Source organism: Panthera leo, chromosome D3, assembly GCF_018350215.1.
Source record: "Panthera leo isolate Ple1 chromosome D3, P.leo_Ple1_pat1.1, whole genome shotgun sequence".
In the NCBI taxonomy this organism is placed as follows: Eukaryota; Metazoa; Chordata; class Mammalia; order Carnivora; family Felidae; genus Panthera; species Panthera leo.
In genome coordinates this window covers 1,508,149-1,528,114 of record NC_056690.1, presented here as the reverse complement: position 1 = coordinate 1,528,114, position 19,966 = coordinate 1,508,149, and the positions used below count along the sequence as shown (strand labels likewise).

The 19,966-nt window shown below is 62.7% G+C and overlaps 1 protein-coding gene across 2 annotated transcripts in view; it reads left to right on the top strand.

The window, feature by feature from the left end:
* ADGRD1 (adhesion G protein-coupled receptor D1) overlaps positions 1-19,966 on the top strand; it is a 123,088-nt gene that overhangs the window by 97,677 nt on the left and 5,445 nt on the right. For both annotated transcript variants that reach the window (XM_042909900.1, XM_042909901.1), the window contains 6 exons: positions 125-228; positions 1,634-1,745; positions 2,963-3,116; positions 7,618-7,684; positions 9,113-9,179; positions 19,062-19,153. In XM_042909900.1, coding sequence (XP_042765834.1) covers positions 125-228; positions 1,634-1,745; positions 2,963-3,116; positions 7,618-7,684; positions 9,113-9,179; positions 19,062-19,153 — 596 coding nt within the window. The remainder of the gene's footprint in view (positions 1-124; positions 229-1,633; positions 1,746-2,962; positions 3,117-7,617; positions 7,685-9,112; positions 9,180-19,061; positions 19,154-19,966) is intronic.

Here is a 19,966-nt window from a genome sequence, read left to right as displayed (position 1 = left end):
GGGAGACGCAGGACCTGGTGGTCACCACCACGTGCGCGCTGGGACCAGCCCCTGGGGCCCTTTCCAATGGGAGCCCTGTCGCCGCAAGACCCGCGCTGACCCCTCTGCTCTGCCTCCCACGCAGCTCACACAAGGACAGCAGGTGGCGCTCTCGTCCATCTCTTACATCGGCTGCTCCCTGTCCGTGGTCTGCCTGGTGCTCACGCTGGTCACCTTCGCCATGCTGTCGTGAGTCATCCTCTGCTCTGCCCCCTCCGTGTCCAGGGAGGTCTGCCGCCCTCGTGTAAATGTCAGCACCGCCTGCCCCACTTTGATTTCCCTCTGGCATTTGTGGTCATGAGGTGGCAAATGTCCGGTCATCGTGCATTACAGTTGGACGGCTGTTCCAGAGTTACTTTTCATTTTGAGATCCATGGTGCAGGGAGGGGTTGGGGGTGCTAGAGAGGAGGGAGGAGGGAGGCAAGAGGGGCTATGGGATTGGAGGGCACCCTGCTTTCAGTGAAGCTCGAAAGTTCTGGGAGGGTCTCCAGCCCACAGGCTTTCTGGTCCTTGGACTCCTGAGAGCCAGAACTGAGGACCTCCTCCCCCAAGGTAGCAAAGCCGCGGCTCCATAGGGGGCCCTGGTGTCAGCCGCTGGGGAGGCAGGAAGGCACTTTCCCAGGAGGTCCCCACCCCTCCCAGCTGAAGCTGCCAGGGCAGAGCTCAGGGGGTCTGTGCAGCCCCCAAGGAGAGGGTGGCAGCTGAGTCCCTCAGTGGCCCTTTATGAACTGGGACGGCAAGCTGAAATGAGCCCTGTTCGTGGGCAGACAATAGTGATGACACCCTGGCCGCTGCTCAGGGCCGTTGGCCTCACACACGAGGAGGGGGGGGGCCTCCTCCCTCTGGGGCTGCTTGGGAGCCTGTCTCCTCCACCTGCTCTGCAGGCGGGTGATGCTCCAGGGGTTCCTTGGGGAGCCCAGTGTCCCTCCTCGCCTGCCCCGGCTCCCTCAGGACACCTGCCCCTGGCCCGGCTGTGACCACGGCGTCCCCGGGCTGGCAGCTGCAGCATCAACATCATCAGCAGGGAGAGGTGCTCAGTTTCCCAGAGCGCTGGGAACACGGGGAGGCCGGGGCAGTGGCATCCAAGGCCGGCAGGAGGAGCCGGGGCCCGTGTTGAGCTGGGACATTCGTTCTTTGGTTCCGTCATCCCTCGGCTTTGCTCAAGAAGCCGAGTGCCCAGGAGCAGGAGCACACGCTCCCCGGCCAAGGGAGATGAGGTGGAGCTACTTTCCTGGCAGGAAGTCCTCCCTAGGGGCAGACCTGGCAGGCGTGGCTGGTGCAGATCTGAGCCTGGAGAGGGCTGGGTGTTTGAGAGCCGGAAGAGGGCACTGTGAGCGGGAGTAGGAGCAAGGAATGACCTGGGTCAGAGCAGGGGCCAGAAGGGGGGGCAGGGGCCAGGCTGTGCAGCCCCGAGGCCCGTGGAAGGAGCTGGCTGGTTTCTAAGAGCAATAGGGAGCCACTGAGGTTTCACAGTGGGGAGTGACCGCATCTAGGTGGGCTTTCTAAAGGCTCGTTTGGCAGCCCTCGGGGGAGCGATAGGGGGCAGCTGGGGCTGGGCCGGGCCGGGGCCTCACCCCTACATCTCTGCCCTCAGCTCGGTCAGCACCATCCGGAACCAGCGCTACCATATCCATGCCAACCTGTCCTTTGCTGTCCTCGTGGCCCAGATCCTTCTGCTCATCAGCTTCAGCTTCAAGCCTGGCACAGTGAGTAGGCCCCCTCTGTCCCTCCCTCCTCCCTCTGATGTCACCCGGGCTGGCACCTTCTGCTGGTTTCTTCAACTCAGAACTCAGACTGCATCCCCCAGATGGAGCAGGGGCTTGTCCAGGAGAAGCGGAGAAGGCAGGCCTGGGCTGGGCTCTCTGCTCCCCATGGGCTCAGTAGGGAAGATGAGCTTCTCCTCCCCCTAGGGCCCTCCTCCTCCTCCCCCTAGGGCCCTGGCGGCGTGGGGGGCATGATGTGGAGAGCTGACGCAGACCAGCCCTCTAATCCTCGAGATAGGCCCAGGCTGTGCAGTCCTAACCTCCTGCTTAGAGATGTGGGAGCCGGTTACAGCAATTTGCCCATAATGACAGGTGGCAGGAGCTTCGCGGCAGACATAGAGTGACCTGGGTGTCGGTCCCAGAGCGGCTAGTGGGCGGACGGTGCTCCCCTTGGGACGCAGAGACGCGAGCTGCGCATGCCTGATACTTGCCTCTGATGCGCATGTGGGGGCAGATTAGGGACCTCCAGCCGCGCCCCTGGAAACCAGGTGCCGAGCACACGATGCTGTCCTGAGAATGAGCTGATTGGGGAGCACTGTGAAAGCAGAGCTTGGAGCGCCCGACGTAATCATGCCGTTTCTGTCTTCAATTCTCTTACTTTTTTCTCCTTATTTTTATTATTTGAAGGTAGTATATAAATTTATATCCCCCCTCCCATCATTCCGCCCCCTTCCCGGCCTCTGTGGACATGGGCATCGGATGGGGGCGCCCCCGCTGCGGCCTAAGCCGGTCGGGGTTGCTGGTCCAGCTCGGGTACCTGCTCACAGCCAGCGGCCCACGTGGCTGACAAGCCCCAGGCTTGCGGGTCACCTCCCGGATGGCTCCGCCCATTCCCCAGAGCCCACCCCATTGGCCGGGTTGCTCACGTGTCCGCCTCCAGCCAATCCTGCTGCGCACTCTCGTGTTTATGCTGATTGGCCGCGCCTGATCGCCCGCCCTCTCCTGAACCAATCGCTGTGCCGGAGTCACCCGCCCCAACCCTAAAGCGGGGGGGGGGGGGGGGGGGGGGGGGGGGGGGGGGAGGGAGGGGGCTAGAAAGGGAGCCAGGACCCCGCCCCGCTCTGCCTCCCCGGGAAATGAGGGCACGTGAGGAGCAGATGTTCCGGAATTGGACGCAGGAACCGCCAGAGAGATGTCCGCTTGTGTGTCTTCGCTCCCAGGTCCCCTGCCAGGTGTTGGCCGTGCTCCTGCACTACTTCTTCCTGAGTGCCTTTGCCTGGATGCTGGTGGAAGGGTTGCATCTCTACAGCATGGTGATCAAGGTCTTTGGCTCAGAGGACAGCAAGCATCTCTACTATTATGGGATAGGATGGGGTAGGTGGGGATGGAATGGGGCAGGTGGGGATAGGGGGCAGGTGTGTGGAGTACAGGGGGATGGGATGGGGAGGCGGGGATAGGAGGGGCAGGTGGGGATATGGGGCAGGAGGGGGAGGCAGGAGTAGGTTGGATATGATTTCATCTTCACATGACACACCTCTGAGAAGCCAGGTGCTCTTAGACTTGAGCTTCCCCATGCTCTGTTCAAAAAAAAAAAAAATCCGTTCCCACAGAGCGTGCTTGGAGTTCTCTGTGCTAATGGCCTGTATCCCCTGCACCTGGGAAGAGTTCCCGCGGCTCTGGAGCTAGGGCAGGGACCGTGTCTCATTCCTCTTGGACTGGCACCCCAGCATTAGAGCGGGGCCTGGGAGGGGGGGCAGCCTCTAATGCTGGCCTGCCTCTCGTAGCATAGAGCCTCTGCCCTGCGAGTGCCCTGAGGGGAGGGCAGTCAGGGCCCGGTGTCCTCAGCCAGGCACAGCAGGGACATGCACACCGGACGTGGCGGCTGGATGGAGAAAGGGAGGTCTGGTCGCTGCTGCTCTTACCTGGAGTAGAGTTTCTGCAGGAGACACGCAGGCGGCCCACCCCTGTGACATAGTGTAGCTCTCGATGGGCCCGGGGACAGGGAGCAAGTCGTCTTCTTACCAAGACTTAGTGGGTTTTCTTGAAGAAGGTTTTCCCGGTTTGTTGTATGCTCTTAGGAAAACGCAGAGTCGTTTGGTGGTTGTGGGATTTTTAGGCTACTTTTCACCAGTTAGGATCGTCTCCCTGAGGGGCAGGTCTGTGGAGCAGCTCATGGCTTCATTCCGGAAGCCCCCTCCCCACTGACTGGACTCCATGAACTTCCTTGTTGCCCACCCCATCCCGAGGAGTCCCTGCTTCCTGCCGGAGTCTGCGTCGAGTGGGCTGTGCCACTGACACCTGGCATTCTTGCATTTGCTAGAAACGTTCACCGACTGTTAGGGACCTGCTTGCTACTTGTTCCTGGTTTTCTTCCCATGGATTTAGTTTTCACAGTCCTCATTGTGCAAGGAGAAGATAAACGTGTTTATTTTGTGCTGGGAGCTGCTTGATGGGATGTATTTGGGGGGTGGTGGACGAACACTCTATACCCTCACGGTTTCCGCAGCTGCCTCCCAGCTGCTGGGGCCACGCAGGGAGCTGGGCCGGGATGTCCCACGCCCCCTCTGTGAGCGCCCCCAGAGCCTGTGCCCACCCTGGGCTCTTATTTGGGCTGCAGGATTAGAGGAAAAAATAAATTATTTTTACCCGTATTTAAAAATTGAGAGATTTCATATAAATCATAGAGATCTTTAGAAAAGTGAGGTAATCTGGGAATCCCGAGTTTATAATCCTGTGTGACAGCATTGTCTGGGCCTGTGTCATTTCTCATACCGATGTAGTCCCTGCGGGTCCCTGAGCGAGTGGCCCCTGATGGAAGCTGTCTGCAGAGAGAGCCCTGGGCAGGGATCCCGCAGCCTGCGGCCTCTGTCTCCCATCAGCTTTTCCCTCGCTGATTTCCTCAGGGCTTGCGAGCTGCAGCTCTGGTTCTGATTGGGGTAGAGTTCGCTTTGGGCTGCAGTAAAGACAGTCTGCGGGCAGCGGGGCTCTCTCTGCCTTCAGTTCCTAATTAAGAAGGAGCCGGAGGCTGACCCGGGGCACGGGGACACCGCGCTGCAGGAGCGCCCCTCTCACAGAGGCTTCTTCCCGCGGCGTCCGCCCCGGGCTTGAATCCCTGGGGACTGTGTTTCAAAGCCAAGTGGGGGGGTGGCGCTGTTGAATCAAGAGCATACCTTGAGGTTCTGTTAGATGTCAGGCCCTTACAAGTTAGGACTTGTAAGGTGAGTGAACTGTAATCTGTCCCCCAAGCATCCCTGTGGGAGCAGGAGGAGATTATGATAACCGTGTGCAAGTTTACTTATCTGTGCAGCAGACGTACCTCTGAGTACACAGAAGTGACAGACGTGCAGCTTGCTTTCTTTTTCTCTGTTACAACTTAATGTCTTTGGTGAGTTCCTGCTCATCTGGGGCACGCACTTAATCGTAGTTAATTCTGGGCCCCACTTGCCCTTGGTTGATCTGGGGCTCCAGGAGCTGGCGCGGTGCTGAGGTGCAGGTACACGGCCAGGGCAGGACAGGTGCAGGACCGCAGGTGCACGGGCCGGGTCGCCGAGCAGCGCCCAGCTCTCCTTGCCAGAAAGCCGCATGCCTTTACCTCCCGTTTCCACTCCGTATCCCTAGCGGCCGCGGCAGTGGGAGGGGCAGTGCCCGTGGCAGTCCCGGGGGGTGGAGGGGTCGCTGCCTAGAGCTGGTGCTGGTTGCTGGGAGAGAAAAGCGGACGTGGAGGGGCATCAGACCGAAAATTAACTTCTCGGTCCAGAGAGGCACATGTCACTTCTATCCACAACCCGTGGCCCAAAATGAACCTGGTGGCCCCAACGGCCTTGGGGCGACGTGTGCGAAACCTCCACACGCCCAGAGAAGCATCCAGAAGTCCGTGGCAGATGGCACTGGGGACCCAGGCAGAAAGGCAGACCACGTGTCTCCTGGCTTCCTCTGCCTTTCTTTGTGAGACCTTCTCCCTCAGCCCTTTGCTTGTCCTGGCTGGTAGCTCCCTCCACCCCTCCCTGGGGAATCAGGGGGCCCGCTGAAAGTCACTTCTGAAGGTCGCCACATTCCAAAGAGGGTGCGTCTACAACTCCTTGAGGTAAACATCCATGCGGCAGGGCCGGAGGAACCCCGGATTGTCCGCAGAAGCCCGTCGGTTACCGGGATTCGAGTTTCCGGTGATGGCAACAGCAGGAGGGGAGCCAGAGTGGCTTAATAACAGCACACGGATTATAGGGATTGGCCTCACACGTGGCCGCATCACATGGGGTCCTCACAACAGCGTGGTGACCCGGGTGCTCTTGTGTGCATTTCCACAGTGAGACCGTGGAGGCTCCGCGAGGGTCAGGCACTTCCTTGAGGCCACACAGTGGGTCTGGGGCGGCCCTGGGAACAGAGCCAGGCATCCCGTGGCCCCAGAGCCCAAGATATGTCTGCTGGCTGTCTCCTCACCCTCGTTCTCCCGCCTCTGAACACACACAGTCAGCCAGGTGCTGGGCTCCTGCCGTGTGCCTCAGAGACCGCAGAGAGTGGGGGACCCTCTTCTCGGACAGACCCTCTGTCACTGCCCCAGGGGGCGGCCCCTGCCGGACGGAGGGGGATGTGGGAAGAAATGGCGAGGGAGCCGCCAGCATCGCCTTTGGGATCAAAGGAATCGTGTATGCAGAAAATGCACCTGTCACTCATCCATTTCACTTCAGGCAGCAAAGGGATGCCAACCACTGCCGTGGGCCGGGACCGGGGGCGGGAGGGTGCGGGCCGTGGCTCAGAGTGAAGACCTTGGCCACCCACTTTGAAAATACCTCTCCAGAGGCACCTGCGGTCCTTGCCGCACCTTCCGGAACCCGCCGGGATGGGGCCCCGTGCCCGCTTGCTGTCCTGTGGACCCAGAGAAAAGACGCCGGCACCGGCCCTTCCTCAGCGAGGCTGGGGCGCCGGGTGGCTGGTGGTGCTTCGGGTCGATGCCTCCTCGCCATCTCGGGTGCCACGTGATCTTCCCACACCAGATGAGCCGGGCGGCGAGGATGCCCTGTGTCGTGTGTGGACACCGAGGCCCCTGGGAAAACAGCCCCTGGTGCGCCGTCTCCTGTCACGTGGTCCTGGGGCCGCCCAGGCGGGAGCCGCGGCCCACGGCACCAGGGCCCAGCTCGCCCGCGGAGCACGCAGGTGTGACGGAGGGCCACGGTGAGAGGGCTCCTCTGTGGGCCGGGTGGCTCTCCCGGACGCTGTGGAACGCATTTGAACTGCTTAGACATAGAACAGTGGCTCAGAGCTAGGACAGACCTGCAGGAACTCCCATTCCGGGACGCTGTTCAAGACCGAAATCAGAAGGGCAGGGAAGCCGCCGCTGTGAGCGCCCGGCAGAGCCGGGGCACACTTCCCTCTCCTTCCTCTGGGGCCCCGGAGGCTCAGCGCAGGCAGGTGGGTCCCCGTGTGTGGTCACCACCGCCAGCCTCCATTCTGGGAACCAGCAAGATGCAGCCCTCCTTGTCAGCAGCCCTCCCTGTCTGGCGCCCTGGGAAAGCCGGCCAGCGGGTGGGTGGGTCCTTTGCCGCCCTTGCCCTAGGCCCACCCTTCAGGGCAGGGGTGGGGCTGCTGTGCGGGTGTCTGGTGACAGAGGCCCCCGGGATGCGCCGCTCTTCTGGCAGCCAGAGCCGGTCCTTTTCAGAAACAGGCTTGGATTCGTAAGGGATGTGATTCAGAGTTCATGTGTACGTGTGTGTGCACCTGAGTGTGAGTTAGCCCTTGGCTTAGACTGAGGCTCCCGGAGGCCGGGGCAGCGCCGTTTCTGAGCACATAGCTCTCACTCCTTACATGCACTGGGCGTAGACGAATGAGGGATTGGCTGGATAAAGGAGGCCGAAACATTTCCTGCGCTCGTTTTCCACAGGTTTTCCTCTCGTCATTTGCATCATTTCCATATCGTTTGCCATGAACAGTTATGGAACAAATAACAAGTAAGTGACGGGGTCGGGGGGGGGTGGGGGTGGCTCCTGGCATGTGGCAGGGCTTTCACAGGAAAGGCCCCTGTGTGAGGCCCCAGGCCGTGGCTCTGTACGGGGCTGGCCTCCCCAGGCCCTGAAGTAAGGGCGACCCCAGCTGCGCCCCCCGCATTGTCCTCCCCCCCACCCCCCCCACTCCCCAGCAGAGGCTCGGTGGCGGGGCGGGGCTCACCGGCTTTCCTGAGAGGACAGGGACGCATAGAGCTCTGCAAGGACACGTGGGGAGGTGCTCTGTTTGCAGTCGCCCCTGTCCCGTCCCGGGCGGCCATGCACCTTGCAGGGGGCTGCTCAGGCTCGCTGTGCATTTCGCGGAAATGGCTGCCTCCGCACAGCAGGTGCGAACGAGCACTCACAGGGGCCGTGTCCTGTCTCAGGGAACCCCTGTGTCCTGGAACGGGGGCAGAGAGGCACCTGGGAGTGGACGTGGGTCACCTGACTCCTCTGGGCCTCAGTTTCCTCATCTGGGTGTGGGAGTCATCGTGGCTCCTCCTGTGAGGGTGTCAGGGGATGCACACCTGGGGTTTGGTGTGCTGGGGGCCCCCGTGCCGCTCAGTGAGCGGGGTGGAGGGAGTGAACGAGGCCGCCTGCGGGGACATCCACACCGGGTGGGGTGAGGACCGTGCCCTGCACCTGCCTGACCCTGGCCAGTGGGCAGGGCCCCCAGGGCTGTCCCCAGATCTGGGAGTGGCCTCTCCTGGGGAACCCCAGGCTCTTGGCCATCCCGATGCTCTGGAAAGAAATGAAGTTACGGCGAGGCTATTACTTGCCTGAGTTCCTGGAGTCCCACCTTGGAAGCCTGGAGGGATCCCCCATCCTGGAACTGGACGCTGCATCCCACATGAGGCTTCTCTGGAAATGCGAGCATTGCTGGGATCCCCGGGGACCTTTTCTCTCAGGGGCGCTGCAGGGAGGTGTGACCAGCCTTAGCTAGGAGCAGAGGGGAATGGTCAGGACCGTGTCACCTCATGACTCCTCAACGCTCTGATCCCTTGCAGAAGGCACAAATTAGGTCAGTATTTGAAATGCTCTCAGCCCTTGCTGAAGGTCAGTTTGTTTATTTTTCATAGCAGAGTTAAAACTTATTTTGGTTTTTGACCGAACTCTGCAGAGGTGGTGATTTTTCCTACTGAGAGGCCCGTGAAAGCCTCCTTTTCCCTGAGGTGGTCTGCACACCTGGAACGTTCACCCCGAGAGTGAGAGGCACGAGGTCATCGTGGGTAGCACGCAGAGACATCGGCTGGGGTTAACTGTTACTCTGGCTGCTCAGATTGACCCCTGAGCGGAAAAACGTCCTGCCTTAGCAGCTGCCCCCCGGTGGAGGTGCCTGGCGCCCCGGGGCACAGGAACAGTGGTGTGGAGGTAACGCTCTGCTTCCGTCCACAGCTGCTGGCTCTCCATCACGAGCGGCGCCGTCTGGGCCTTCGTGGCCCCTGCCCTGTCCATCATTGTGGTAAGTCCCGCCGGTGGGTGTGAGGGCCCCCGTCTGCAACCTGTCGCAGCCCCCGGGCGTGCAGCCCGGGACCCCTGTCCCCAGATGGCTGGCCGGGAGGCGCAGGTGCGCGCAGCCTGCCAGGGTCGGTGTGCACCGCGGGGTCTTTCCCTGAGGGTTCTCGCCCACGCCCTGTCCTCGCGGCCCCAGCAGGGACCTTAGTGTGCGCCTCGGGAGCGCGGGATCATGGGGGACAGAGAACGCGACCCGAGGGGCCGGTGATGTCGCAAGCAGGCGCGCTGGCCGCTCTGCCTGGCCCGGGCTCGAGGGAGGCTGCCGCACGCACGGGTGCTCTCACCTCCGGCCAGGTGGCTCCATCCTCAGGCGGGATGTCCTGAGGTCCTCGGACGTCACGGAATTACAAAAACAGCTTTTGTGGTTCTTGCTATTGTTCTTCCCACATTTCCCACAAAAGTCTCTGGATCGAGTCTCGGCACTTCTGATGCGTCAGGCTTGGAATGTTGCAGATCATGGGCCCCTCGCTGTGCCTGGGGAGGGAGTTCTCTAACTGGCCAGTCCCCACAGGGGCCAGAAGATAGAGTATTCTGATTGGCCAGTCCCCACTGGGGCTAGAGGAGTAGAGTGTGCTCTGATTGGCAGGCCTGGGTCACCTCTCTAACCCTGGGGGTGGAGCTGGGTTTCAGCCTTCCCTGAAGCAGGAGACTCCGGGTGGGGGAGGAAGTGCCCCGAGAAAGTCCGGGTGCGGTTCCCAGAGGAGGGGCAGCGCACGCGTGGGACGGGACCATTGCAGTGTCACGGGGTTCCCTTCGGTGTGGGGACGTCCCGGGTGCCCCTGCACCCCGCAGGTGTGCGGCCCCATCTGGTCGGGGCCCCGCTTCTTCCCGACTGGGGGACGCCAGGGGTGGCATTGGCCAGTCTTGGCTAAGTTCCCGTGGTTCCTCAAAGGAGGGTTCCGGAGTGCCCTCGCACGTGGTTTCCCACAAAGTTAGGGTTAATAGTAGGGGTGCAGGCGGACGAGCATCTTTCCCTTCAGGTGTCACCAGGCTTTTACGTCACATCTCTCTTGCCCCTGAAGTAGCTGTCTGACAGATGCCACTTAGTGCTTCGTGGAGGGCAAGCCAGGGTACTGGCGTGGGTGGGGTGAGCGGCGTGCCAAGTCCTGGCCCCAGAGGGCATCAGTGTTGGTGGGTGTCGTCATCATCATCATCCTCCTCCCTCTTCCCCTTGGGCCTCCCCTCCTCCCTCCTCTCCTTGGTCCTCCCTCTCTCCTCCCTCTGCCCTCCCCTCCTCCCCTTGTTTCTTCTGTCTTTCCCCATGGTCCACCCCTCCTCTCTCCTCCTACCTTGTTCCTCCCCTCCTCCATCCTCCCCTTGGTCCTCCCCCTCTCCTCCCTCTGCCCTCCCCTCCTCCCCTTGTTTCTTCTGTCTTTCCCCATGGTCCACCTCTCCTCCCTCCTCCTACCTTGTTCCTCCCCTCCTCCCTCCTCCCCTTGGTTCTCCCCTCCTCCCTTGGTTCTCCCCTCCTCCCTCCTACCTTGTTCCTCCCCTCCTCCATCCTCCCCTTGGTCCTCCCCTTCTCCTCCTTCTGCCCTCCCCTCCTCCCCTTGTTTCTTCTGTCTTTCCCCATGGTCCATCCCTCCTCCCTCCTCCTACCTTGTTCCTCCCCTCCTCCCTCCTCCCCTTGGTTCTCCCCTCCTCCCTTGGTTCTCCCCTCCTCCCTCCTACCTTGTTCCTCCCCTCCTCCATCCTCCCCTTGGTCCTCCCCCTCTCTTCCCTCTGCCCTCCCCTCCTCCCCTTGTTTCTTCTGTCTTTCCCCATGGTCCACCCCTCCTCCCTCCTCCTACCTTGTTCCTCCCCTCCTCCATCCTCCCCTTGGTCCTCCCCCTCTCCTCCCTCTGCCCTCCCCTCGTTTCTTCTCTCTCTCTTCTCCCCATGGTCCTCCCCTCGCCCTCTTTCTCCTCCTTCTCTTTTTCCTGCCCTCCCCCTTCTCCCCAGAGACACAAAGCAGGTTGAACCCCCATAAGTAGAAGAGGCTCAGCCGTGGGCAGTGCAGGGGGTCAGGTGCCCAGTGACGTCAGCCGGAGCCTGCTGCTCGCTCCGGGGTCCGTTGCCTTGGCGCTGGCTGCACCTGAGGCAGGCTCTCCTCGGCGGAGACAGGCAGAGTCAGCTCCTCGCGCGTCCCGCAGGTCTGTGATGGGGCGGAGCGGGGAGAAGCTGTTCCCAGTGGTCCCAGGAAGTCCCGGGACACGCTCTGATTGGCTGCTAGTGGTCACATGTCTGTCCCAGAGCCAGTCACTGAGGAGGCGGATGATGGCCAGGCCAGTGTCACGTGACCGCTCGGGGGCCAGAGCTGGGGGTTCCCCAGAAAGCCGCGGGGGGGAGGGGGGGGCTGTGCTCTGGCACCCTGGCCACTACCTGGGTGTGTATCTGGTGCCAGGCCTGCTTGGGGACGGGCGTCTCCGTCTCTGCCGCCCCATTTGGGTGTCGGCCCACGGGGGCAGGGCGCTGATGTCAGGAAGGGGTGGCCCGCGGGGGCCTCCCACATCCTTGCTGCCCACCCCGCGCTAACCCAGTGTGTCATCTCCACGGCCCCACGTGGGACCCCAGATGCACACTCCACACGCCCCCCGGGCCAAGAACCTGGGACACGTTTTCCCCGTGCACCTTCGCCCCGGGGCCCCAGGCTGTGTGCTGACTCACACTTGTACTCTCCCCACTGGGACCCTAGGACACTCTGCAGAGCACCCCCACCCAGGACCCCAGGACACGCTCTCTGTGTGCACCCCCCACAGGGGCCCCAGGACACGCTCTCCACGGGCACCCCTTCTGCTGGGCCCCCAGGGTGGTCACGAGGCCGTGGTGCTGCCTGTGAGCTGCTGCCTTTGAAGGGTGTGGAGTCCTGCCTTGGTTGGGGGGAGGGGATGCCTCCCGGACTCCTGTCCCTCATTGTCCTCGTTCATTGCTTCCCCATCTGTCATCCCAGCCGGCCGTCTGAGGACAGGTCACCCCTGCGGGCAGTCAGCGGGGCCTGCTCCCCCCTGCACCCCTGCACGGGGCAGGGGTCCCCTGAATCCCCCGCCCCTCTCCCCAGCGGCTCCTCTTAAAGCTCGGCTGGCCTCGTCCCGGGCTCCTGGGCACCAACGAGGCCGTGGGCCTGGTGGGTGATTGGACGTGAACGTGAGGGAAGAGGCCGGCCGTCTTGTTTATCCTGGCGAACGTTCTGCAGACGCCGCTCAGAAGCGGGGCCGCGCCTTCTCGGAGGAGGCTTTCCAGAGGGACGAGATGAGGGACGCCATTGTGGCGTCACTGACGTCCGGGGTGAGAGGGACAGTGGGTGCTGCCGGCCCCACACACGAGCCGTGTCCTTGCACAGGATCAGTTTGGCTGTGTCTCCTGCCAGGTGACACGTGCTTGGGGTCAGCCCGGCGATGGGGGTGATTTCCTTCCCTTGTGCAGCCCTGAGAGTCTCCGAGGTCCTCCCTGGCCACAGGGCCTGAGCCTCTGTGCTAGAGGAGAGGCAGCGGAGGCCCCGGCTGTGGCCTGCGCGCTGAGCTGTGTGGGCCCAGCAGGGCTCTGCGGGGAGGGCTGGGTGACAGGGCGGTGGGGGCCCCTCCCGGGGTGATGCCCCTGCGGCCCTGGCCACGCCCCGGGGGCTGGCCTGGACCCGGCTCCTGCTCTCTGGCCGTGGGCAGATTTGGCCTGTGGGGGCAGGGGCTCGGAGGGCGGGAGGGCGGGAGGGCTCGGAGGGCAGGCTCCTTTTTTTAAAATGCTTGTTTATTTTTAAGAGAGAGAACAAGTGTGAGCAGGGGAGGGGCAGAGAGAGGGGGACAGAGGATCCGAAGCAGGCTGTGCGCTCACAGTAGAGTCACACGCGGGGCTCAAACTCGTGCACCGTGAAATCACCACCTGACGTGGAGTTGGACACTCGACCGACGGAGCCCACCGGCCACCCTGCCCTCAGGCTCCTCGTGCAGGACTGTGGGCGGCCGGGGCTGCCCCATCCTCCATAGGCCATGTCCTGGCCACAGCCCCTGGCCACGGCCTCGTCCACAGCCCCGGCCACGGCGCTCCCTGGGTCACTCCGCAAGTGCAGAGACCCAACGGTCTCTGCTCCTTGGGTGCTGACCCACATGTGAACGCCCATCCCCATCCCCTCGGCCCTTCTGTGTCCAGGAGGGGTGGTCCTCCCCGGGGGTGCCTGTCCCCGCCACTGCCCTGCAGCTCCGCCCACCAGCCCACAGATCTGGCCCGTGGAAGTTGTCGGAACGGAGGTACCGGGCACGTGCCGGCTGCCGTCTCCCCAGAATCCTCCAGGCACACGCCTAGGCTGGCCTTTCTCCAGGAGAACGACAAGGGTGTGGGGGGCGCAGGGTCAGGGAGACCACGTGGGAAGATGTTGCTGAGACCCCAGCGTGTAGGGGTGAAGACCCTGCCTCAGGCGGGGCCTGGGAAGAAGAGAGGGGTAGGTTTGAGGCCCATTCTGGGGAGTCTGGGACGACAAGGAGGCGGACAGATTGTTCCGGTGCCGAGCGTGGGGCTGACGGAGACCACGAAGGCTCGCGTTCCTCACAGGGCTTGCGGGGACAGGCTCTGAGGGGCGAGCGCGCCCACGGAAACGCCCTGTGTGGCCCACCCCTTGAGTTGGCCTGACGGTTTCGTTGTCGTCGTATTTAAATTTGAATGCAGGGCTCCCATCAAACGGCTGGGTCCGTGGTGAGACCAGAGTAACCCAGTAACATCGCCCCCCCACCGGTGTTCCTGGGCCGACAGTGAACCCGCTGGCGGGCAGGGCGGGCAAGACCCTGGTGCGGCTCCCCCCACTGCCGGCTCAGAGCCCCGTCCCGGTGATCCCTGGCCCCCACGGCCCGGCCGCCGCCCTGGGAGGCTGAGCCACCGTCTGGGGACAGACCGTGGGCAGAAGAGCTTCCTCGGGGGAGAGGAGCTCAGAGGAGTCCGGCCCGACGCAGAACCCAGCAGGGCGGGGCGTGCACGTCCAGGGCGGATCTCACACCTGTTCTGTACAGGAAGTCTCCTTCCAGGAGGGGCCGAGAGGTCAGGAAGGGGACGGGGTTGGGGATCGGAGCGCCCCTCCTTTCATTAAGAGGGAGCTCAGAGGTGGCCCGTGTTCCCCTGTTAACTGATTTTACTTTAGCTGCAGGAGGTGATGTGTCCGTGTGTGACGGAGCCTTCAAATCCAGGGGCTGTCCCCTGTTTCCGATGCTATCCCTTGTCCCAGGGGCTGTCCCCTAACCCTAGGGCTGTCCCTGGGGGCTGTCCCTTGTCCCCAGGGCTGTGTGAGGCTCGGCTGCGGTCATTTACCAGAGTAAATCACTTCAGGGGATTACAGGGGCTTCAGTCGGATCCTGTGTTCTCTCTCTCGCTCTCTGGGGTCCGGGAGGACAATTCACCTGCTCAGCCCAAAGGTAGAAACAGGTCAAGACAGACTCCAGGCCCCTTGGTAACTGAGCCCCCCTGGTCAGAGCATGGACATGGCGGGGGGGGGGGTTGGTTTGAAGGAACGTTAATGACAAGGGTGAAGAAGGAAGTAGCTGAACGTGTGAGCACCACGTGCCCTGTTCTGTGTCCTCACTGACCTCCACCCTGCAGACCTGAAGGCCCAGGCGGGAGTGGCCCCCCCTCCCAGATGTTTCCGGCTGATCTGAGTTTTAACGTGACTTTGGTCAGTGACAGCTGGGGACCCGGAGGAGCGCCCACCACGGCACGGGGTCCAGTACCGGGTGCCAGCATCCCAGGTCCCCAGGCTGGCTGGAGCCACCGTTACCATTTCTGAGGGGGCGTTAGCTCCTGGCCCCGTCCAGTCCCCCCTCTGGATGTCAGCCACAAACCCTCGGGGGCAGCAGTCCTCAAACTTGTCACATGATGGAATCATTGGTTCCCACCTGAGCCCCACCTTTTGGCTTTACTGGACCTGGCCCTTTCCCAGCTCGCAGGCGATCCCACTGGGGAGGCGGCTTGAGGACCGCGGTGCTCCGGGGGGACATAGGAGAACCCTGGGGCCAGGCGGGAGGAGGCGCGAGCTGAGAAGGGGTTCGGTGATTTCATAGCCAAGCGCAGGGGTCCGCTGACCGTGGCCAGTGTGGCCCACTGTCCACTCTTACGTACGGTTTCGTGGGTACACAGCCACTGCCGGGTACTTACAAGCGTCTGTGGTGGTTTTTGTGCTACAGCAGCCGAGTTGTGTACAGGGACCGTATGGCCCACAAAGCTGAACATCCTGTTTGGCCCGTCACAGAAAAAGCACGTGGACGGACTTAGGGCCAGGGGCTGCAGTGGGGGGTCCTGCCCACTCTGTCGGGCCTCACACTGGCCTGGCTCTTGGGGGTCCTCTTACCCCTCAGAGGACCCCTGCTTGTGTGCCGGGAGTCATGTCCCCATTTTCTCAGATGCCGTCCGCCTCACTTCCCGACCCTGCCCGTGTGGGGCGTGCAGTGCTCTCTGGGTGCACACTCACGTGAGTACGTGCTCGGGAAAGAGGTCTGGCTGGGGCCGGGCGCCGGTCTGGGGGGGATGGTCCGTGCTGTTCTGGTGATGTTGGCCCCAGGGGGACTTCGGGGGACAGTGAGGGGTCACCAGGGCCTGCCGGGCCTCGAGCTGGGGAGGAAAGGGCAGAAGTGAGCCCCTTGCAGTAACAGCCCGCCGGGTCACTGCACAAACGTCCTGATGAGGAAGCGACGTGGATGCCACTCCCTGAATGACCCCAGTTAGGTTCTGTGCAGGCTCACAGGGCCAGCAGGCTTTGCAGAAGCTGTCGACCCCCAACGGCAGGGAACCCCGGGGGTGAGAGGGTCACCTTTGCCTGCATCCCCCAGGGGCTTCTTCAGTGCAGACTCCATGGGGCAAGGGCCTCCAGTTTTGGGGAGAATCTCGGGAGTTCTGGGACCTCCTCCTCTGAGAAGCCAGGGTGGGCCTGCCTACGTAGAGGCGCAGATATAGAGGGCGACAGCGACAGTCGCAGATGCCCAGACGCAGAGGTCCACAGGGACAAAGGTCGATGCACACAGTGGTGTCTTCTGTATGTTTACATGTGATGGTTTCCCCGTGAGTCGTGGTGTATGTCCCGACAGCGTCTCACGAGGCCAAGGAACAGGACGCGGTGCAGACCCCAGAGCCCTGTCCTGGGCTTCCCCCCACCCCCGCCATCAGCGGTCACATGACCTGCAGTGCACATCCCGCCCCCATCTAGTTTGCTAAGACGCAGCCCGTGAATTATTCCTTCGGCGTCTGTTGGCTGTTGTCACCCAGAGGCGCTTGGCTGATGAAACACCCGCTCTCGTGGTGCACGTGCCTCACCCCAGGGCCTCTCCCGACGGCGACCAGGCACCAACCAGGATGAGTGGCCAGGGCCAAGGGGGAGGCCCACTTCTGTTTGGGATGTTCCCGAAACACGAGGTGTTTTTGTCTCAAACCCGCAGCCTCCCCCTGAATGAACGGGTCGCAGGGTTGGGGGTCAGCACCTCCTGACTGTCCCAGCTGATGGGACTGTCCTACGGAGGCCCGGAGAGTGCTTGCCAGATGAAAGCACACAGACCCAGGCAGGGAGAGAGCCCGGGAGGGGGGGAAAACAAACCCCAGAGAAATCTCCGGAGAGACGGACGTGATGACAAATTGTAGCCAGAAATGCCGGTGGCTTAACCGTTGCTGCCACGCTTCTTTCTGGGTCTTCATACAGAGCCAGCAGGTGACAGAGGGCTTGAAATCCCATCAGTCACCAGCTGTGTGCCCCCCCCACTTCCCACAGTGGTGGGGGGGGGGGAGTCACGTGAGCTTGTCCAGTGGCGGGGGCGGGGTGAGGCTCCCTCTCATGCGGTGCCGGTTGACGAGGAGTCGTTTGACTTAGGAATTTTACCACACGTGCTTAGGAAGCTTAATGTGTCCGGCGTCTGCCCCATCTCCCTCCGCTCCCGTTTCCGCCTCCTGCAGCAGACACGCCCGCCGACTGCTTGTGCCTCCTTGGGGCCTTCCGCGGATGCTGGCGAACGTGAACGTGTGCTCGCCGTCTGGGGCCCGTTCCTCACCGTGTCTGTTGGTCTCTGGCTTTAGCAGTGTGCCGGGGGGGGGAGCGGCTGCAGAACCGGCGGGCTGTGACCCCCAGACCCGCGGCCTGCTCCGGACAGGCAGGTGGTTTCCAGCCTCTTGTTGTTCCAGACCAGGCCTCGGCTTGGCCCAGGGGTCGAGGAACCCAGGACGTAAATTCGCAGAGTGGATGGGGCCGGGCTTGCAGGGTGTCAGACGGGACCAGGGTGAGCCTCCCCTCAAAACGCACGCAAAGCGCTGCCAGAATCGTACGCGTAAGAACACAAACGGTTCAGAATTCAGAACCCTAGGTTTTACCGAAGGCATAAAGCTGAAAAGCAATCATTCAAGAGAACCGAGTCCCGCGGTTTAACGCGGGCTCCTGGCCTCCCTGCCCTCGCGCCGCTGGGAGAGGCAGGGGCGCTGCCCGCTGATCTCAGAGCGGAAAGTGCTGAAGCGGTCACTGCATCTCTGTGGCCCTTTCTCCACGTGGCTGAGTGTGGTTTCTTGTGGTCCTAACACGATCAGCCGGGGAGGAGGGGTGGAGGGCTCTGCCGCCGGCGAACTCACATCGTTGACCTCTTTCGTCCTCCCTGACCCTGGGCGACTCTGTTAGGGTCCTCGTTGTGCAGGCGACAGATGAGGGCAGGTGACGTGCGTCTGGAGCCGGGAGCCGGGCCGCCCGGGGTTGAGGTGTCGGTGCGTGTGGCACTTGAGCCTTCTTGGCGGGGTGTGGTGGTACAGGCCGGGGCCCCTCCCGGCCCCCAGCATGGAGCCCTGGAGGCCGGGCGGCCAGGCCGGGAGGAGGCTGACAGCGGAGAAGGAGTGGGGAAGCACTGAACTCTGGGGGAGTGGCTGCGAGGCCCCGGGCGTAAGGTGGTGTCAGCAGTGGAGCCTGAGGAAGGCCTGAGGCCGGAGCCCCCGTTAGGAGGCCTCGGAGGCAGGTGCCAGGGCTGGGAACGCAGACCTGCCCGTGGGGACGGCCGCCAGGGTGGGAGGCCTGAGCCCCTGCCTGCAGTTCTGCGCACCAGGCCGGGGTGGGGAGGGCCGCCTTGCCTGTGAGGTCGGCCGGTGAGGCCTTGTCGTTGCCCGTGGTCAGGCCTGACCGTGCACACAGGGTTTGGGCCTGGAGCAGGACTCCTGGGCGAACTTGTCGTTGACCTCCGGGTTTTGCAGAGGGAGGAGAGAGGTCCCGGCCACAGCACGGGCCTGGATCCTGCAGTAGCAGAAGGAAATCCTGGCTCTCGCTCCCCCTTGCCGCCTCCTGCCTTGCCAGGCTCACTCAGGGCCCTGCAGAGCTGCTGGGGAGGGGACAGGTTGTGCCTGAGGCTCTGCAGAGACCTCCTCAGCACCCCCGCCCCACAGACCCCAAGGGGAGCCTCCCAGCAGGTGCCTAGCCAGGAGGCAGATGCGCTGTGGCCTCCAAGGATCACGTGGCCGCTGGCCTGGGTGAAAGTGGCAGGTGCCTTTATGGATGCGAGTTCTTATCTCTTCAATGATCCGTTTGTGCTGTGGGCGTTGCGACGGTTTCTCATCAGATGGGGAAACTGAGGTTCCAAGGGCATGAGCACATCACGTGGGGTCCCACACAGTGAGCAATGTTGAAATGAGGTTTGAACCCCAGGCCTTCCCTTGCTGTGTGCCTGGGGGCAGAATGCGCTGGGTGGCTGCCCTTTCTCGGCACAGACGTGGGCTCCCAGCAGGTGCTCGTCCGTGTGCCAAGTGGAGGTAAACGCTCAGGGACCCATGTGGGTTACGTTTCTGCAGTGACGCCACCTGCTCGCTCAGAGCGAGGGGGGTGGGGTGGGATCAGGACCCTCACCTTGGCTTCCGTTGCTCCCCTGTGCAGGTGAACGTCGGCATCCTCGTCGCCGTGACCAGGGTCATTTCACAGATCAGCGCTGACAACTACAAGATCCATGGGGACCCTAGTGCCTTCAAGTAAGCTGGACTCTGGGCCATCGCTGGTGGTCTCGGCCACACGCAGCTGCCCGCAGGTAGCAGGCGGGGGGCACTGGGGAGCCCTGGGCTCACATCCTTGCTTGCCTGCTATCTGGGGACAGCTCCACCCCAAGGGCGAGAGGCCACCTGCGGGGGTGAAGGAGGAAGATCGCTGGTTCTGTCCTGCCTCGGCCCTGCCAGCAGCCCCCGGCTCTCCCGTCTGTAAAGGGCTGTCGCACGGAGGAAACTCCTCTGGGTGCAGCTGCCCGAGGCGCTCCCGGGCTGGTCCGTCTGCAGGAGGAGCAGGTGTCTCTGGGGAGGGACTCCACCCCCCTGCTCCTGCTCCTGCTCCTGCTCCTTCCGCACGTGACGAGGGGACCCCAACAACCCTGGCCCAGTTAACAAGAGGCCTCAGGGAGCTTCAACTGGACGTATTCTCCCCAAGATCTTCTGTTTTGATGTTTCAATTTTTAAGAAAAAGCCAGCACGTTTTGAGACCCATTTCTCACAGCCACTCCTCTCACATACGGGTTTTCCAGGATCTGAAGATGAAGCTTAAGTGGTCCGTGATGGTTTGTTCCCAGATTCGAGGGTTTTAACTGCAGTGACTTTAAGAAAACTTGTGGCTGCGGCTTCCCCGGCAGCTGACCTGTGCGAACCGTCCTTGGCTTTCAGGGTTTGTGGCCGGGAGCTGCCAGGGCGGGGATCTCGGGCGTCCCACCGGGAGGCTCAGCGTGGCCGTGTCGCACTTCCCCCTGGAGCTGCTGGACGCGTGTGAGGCACCTGTGCCTGCTCGTGCGTTTGTCCGTCACT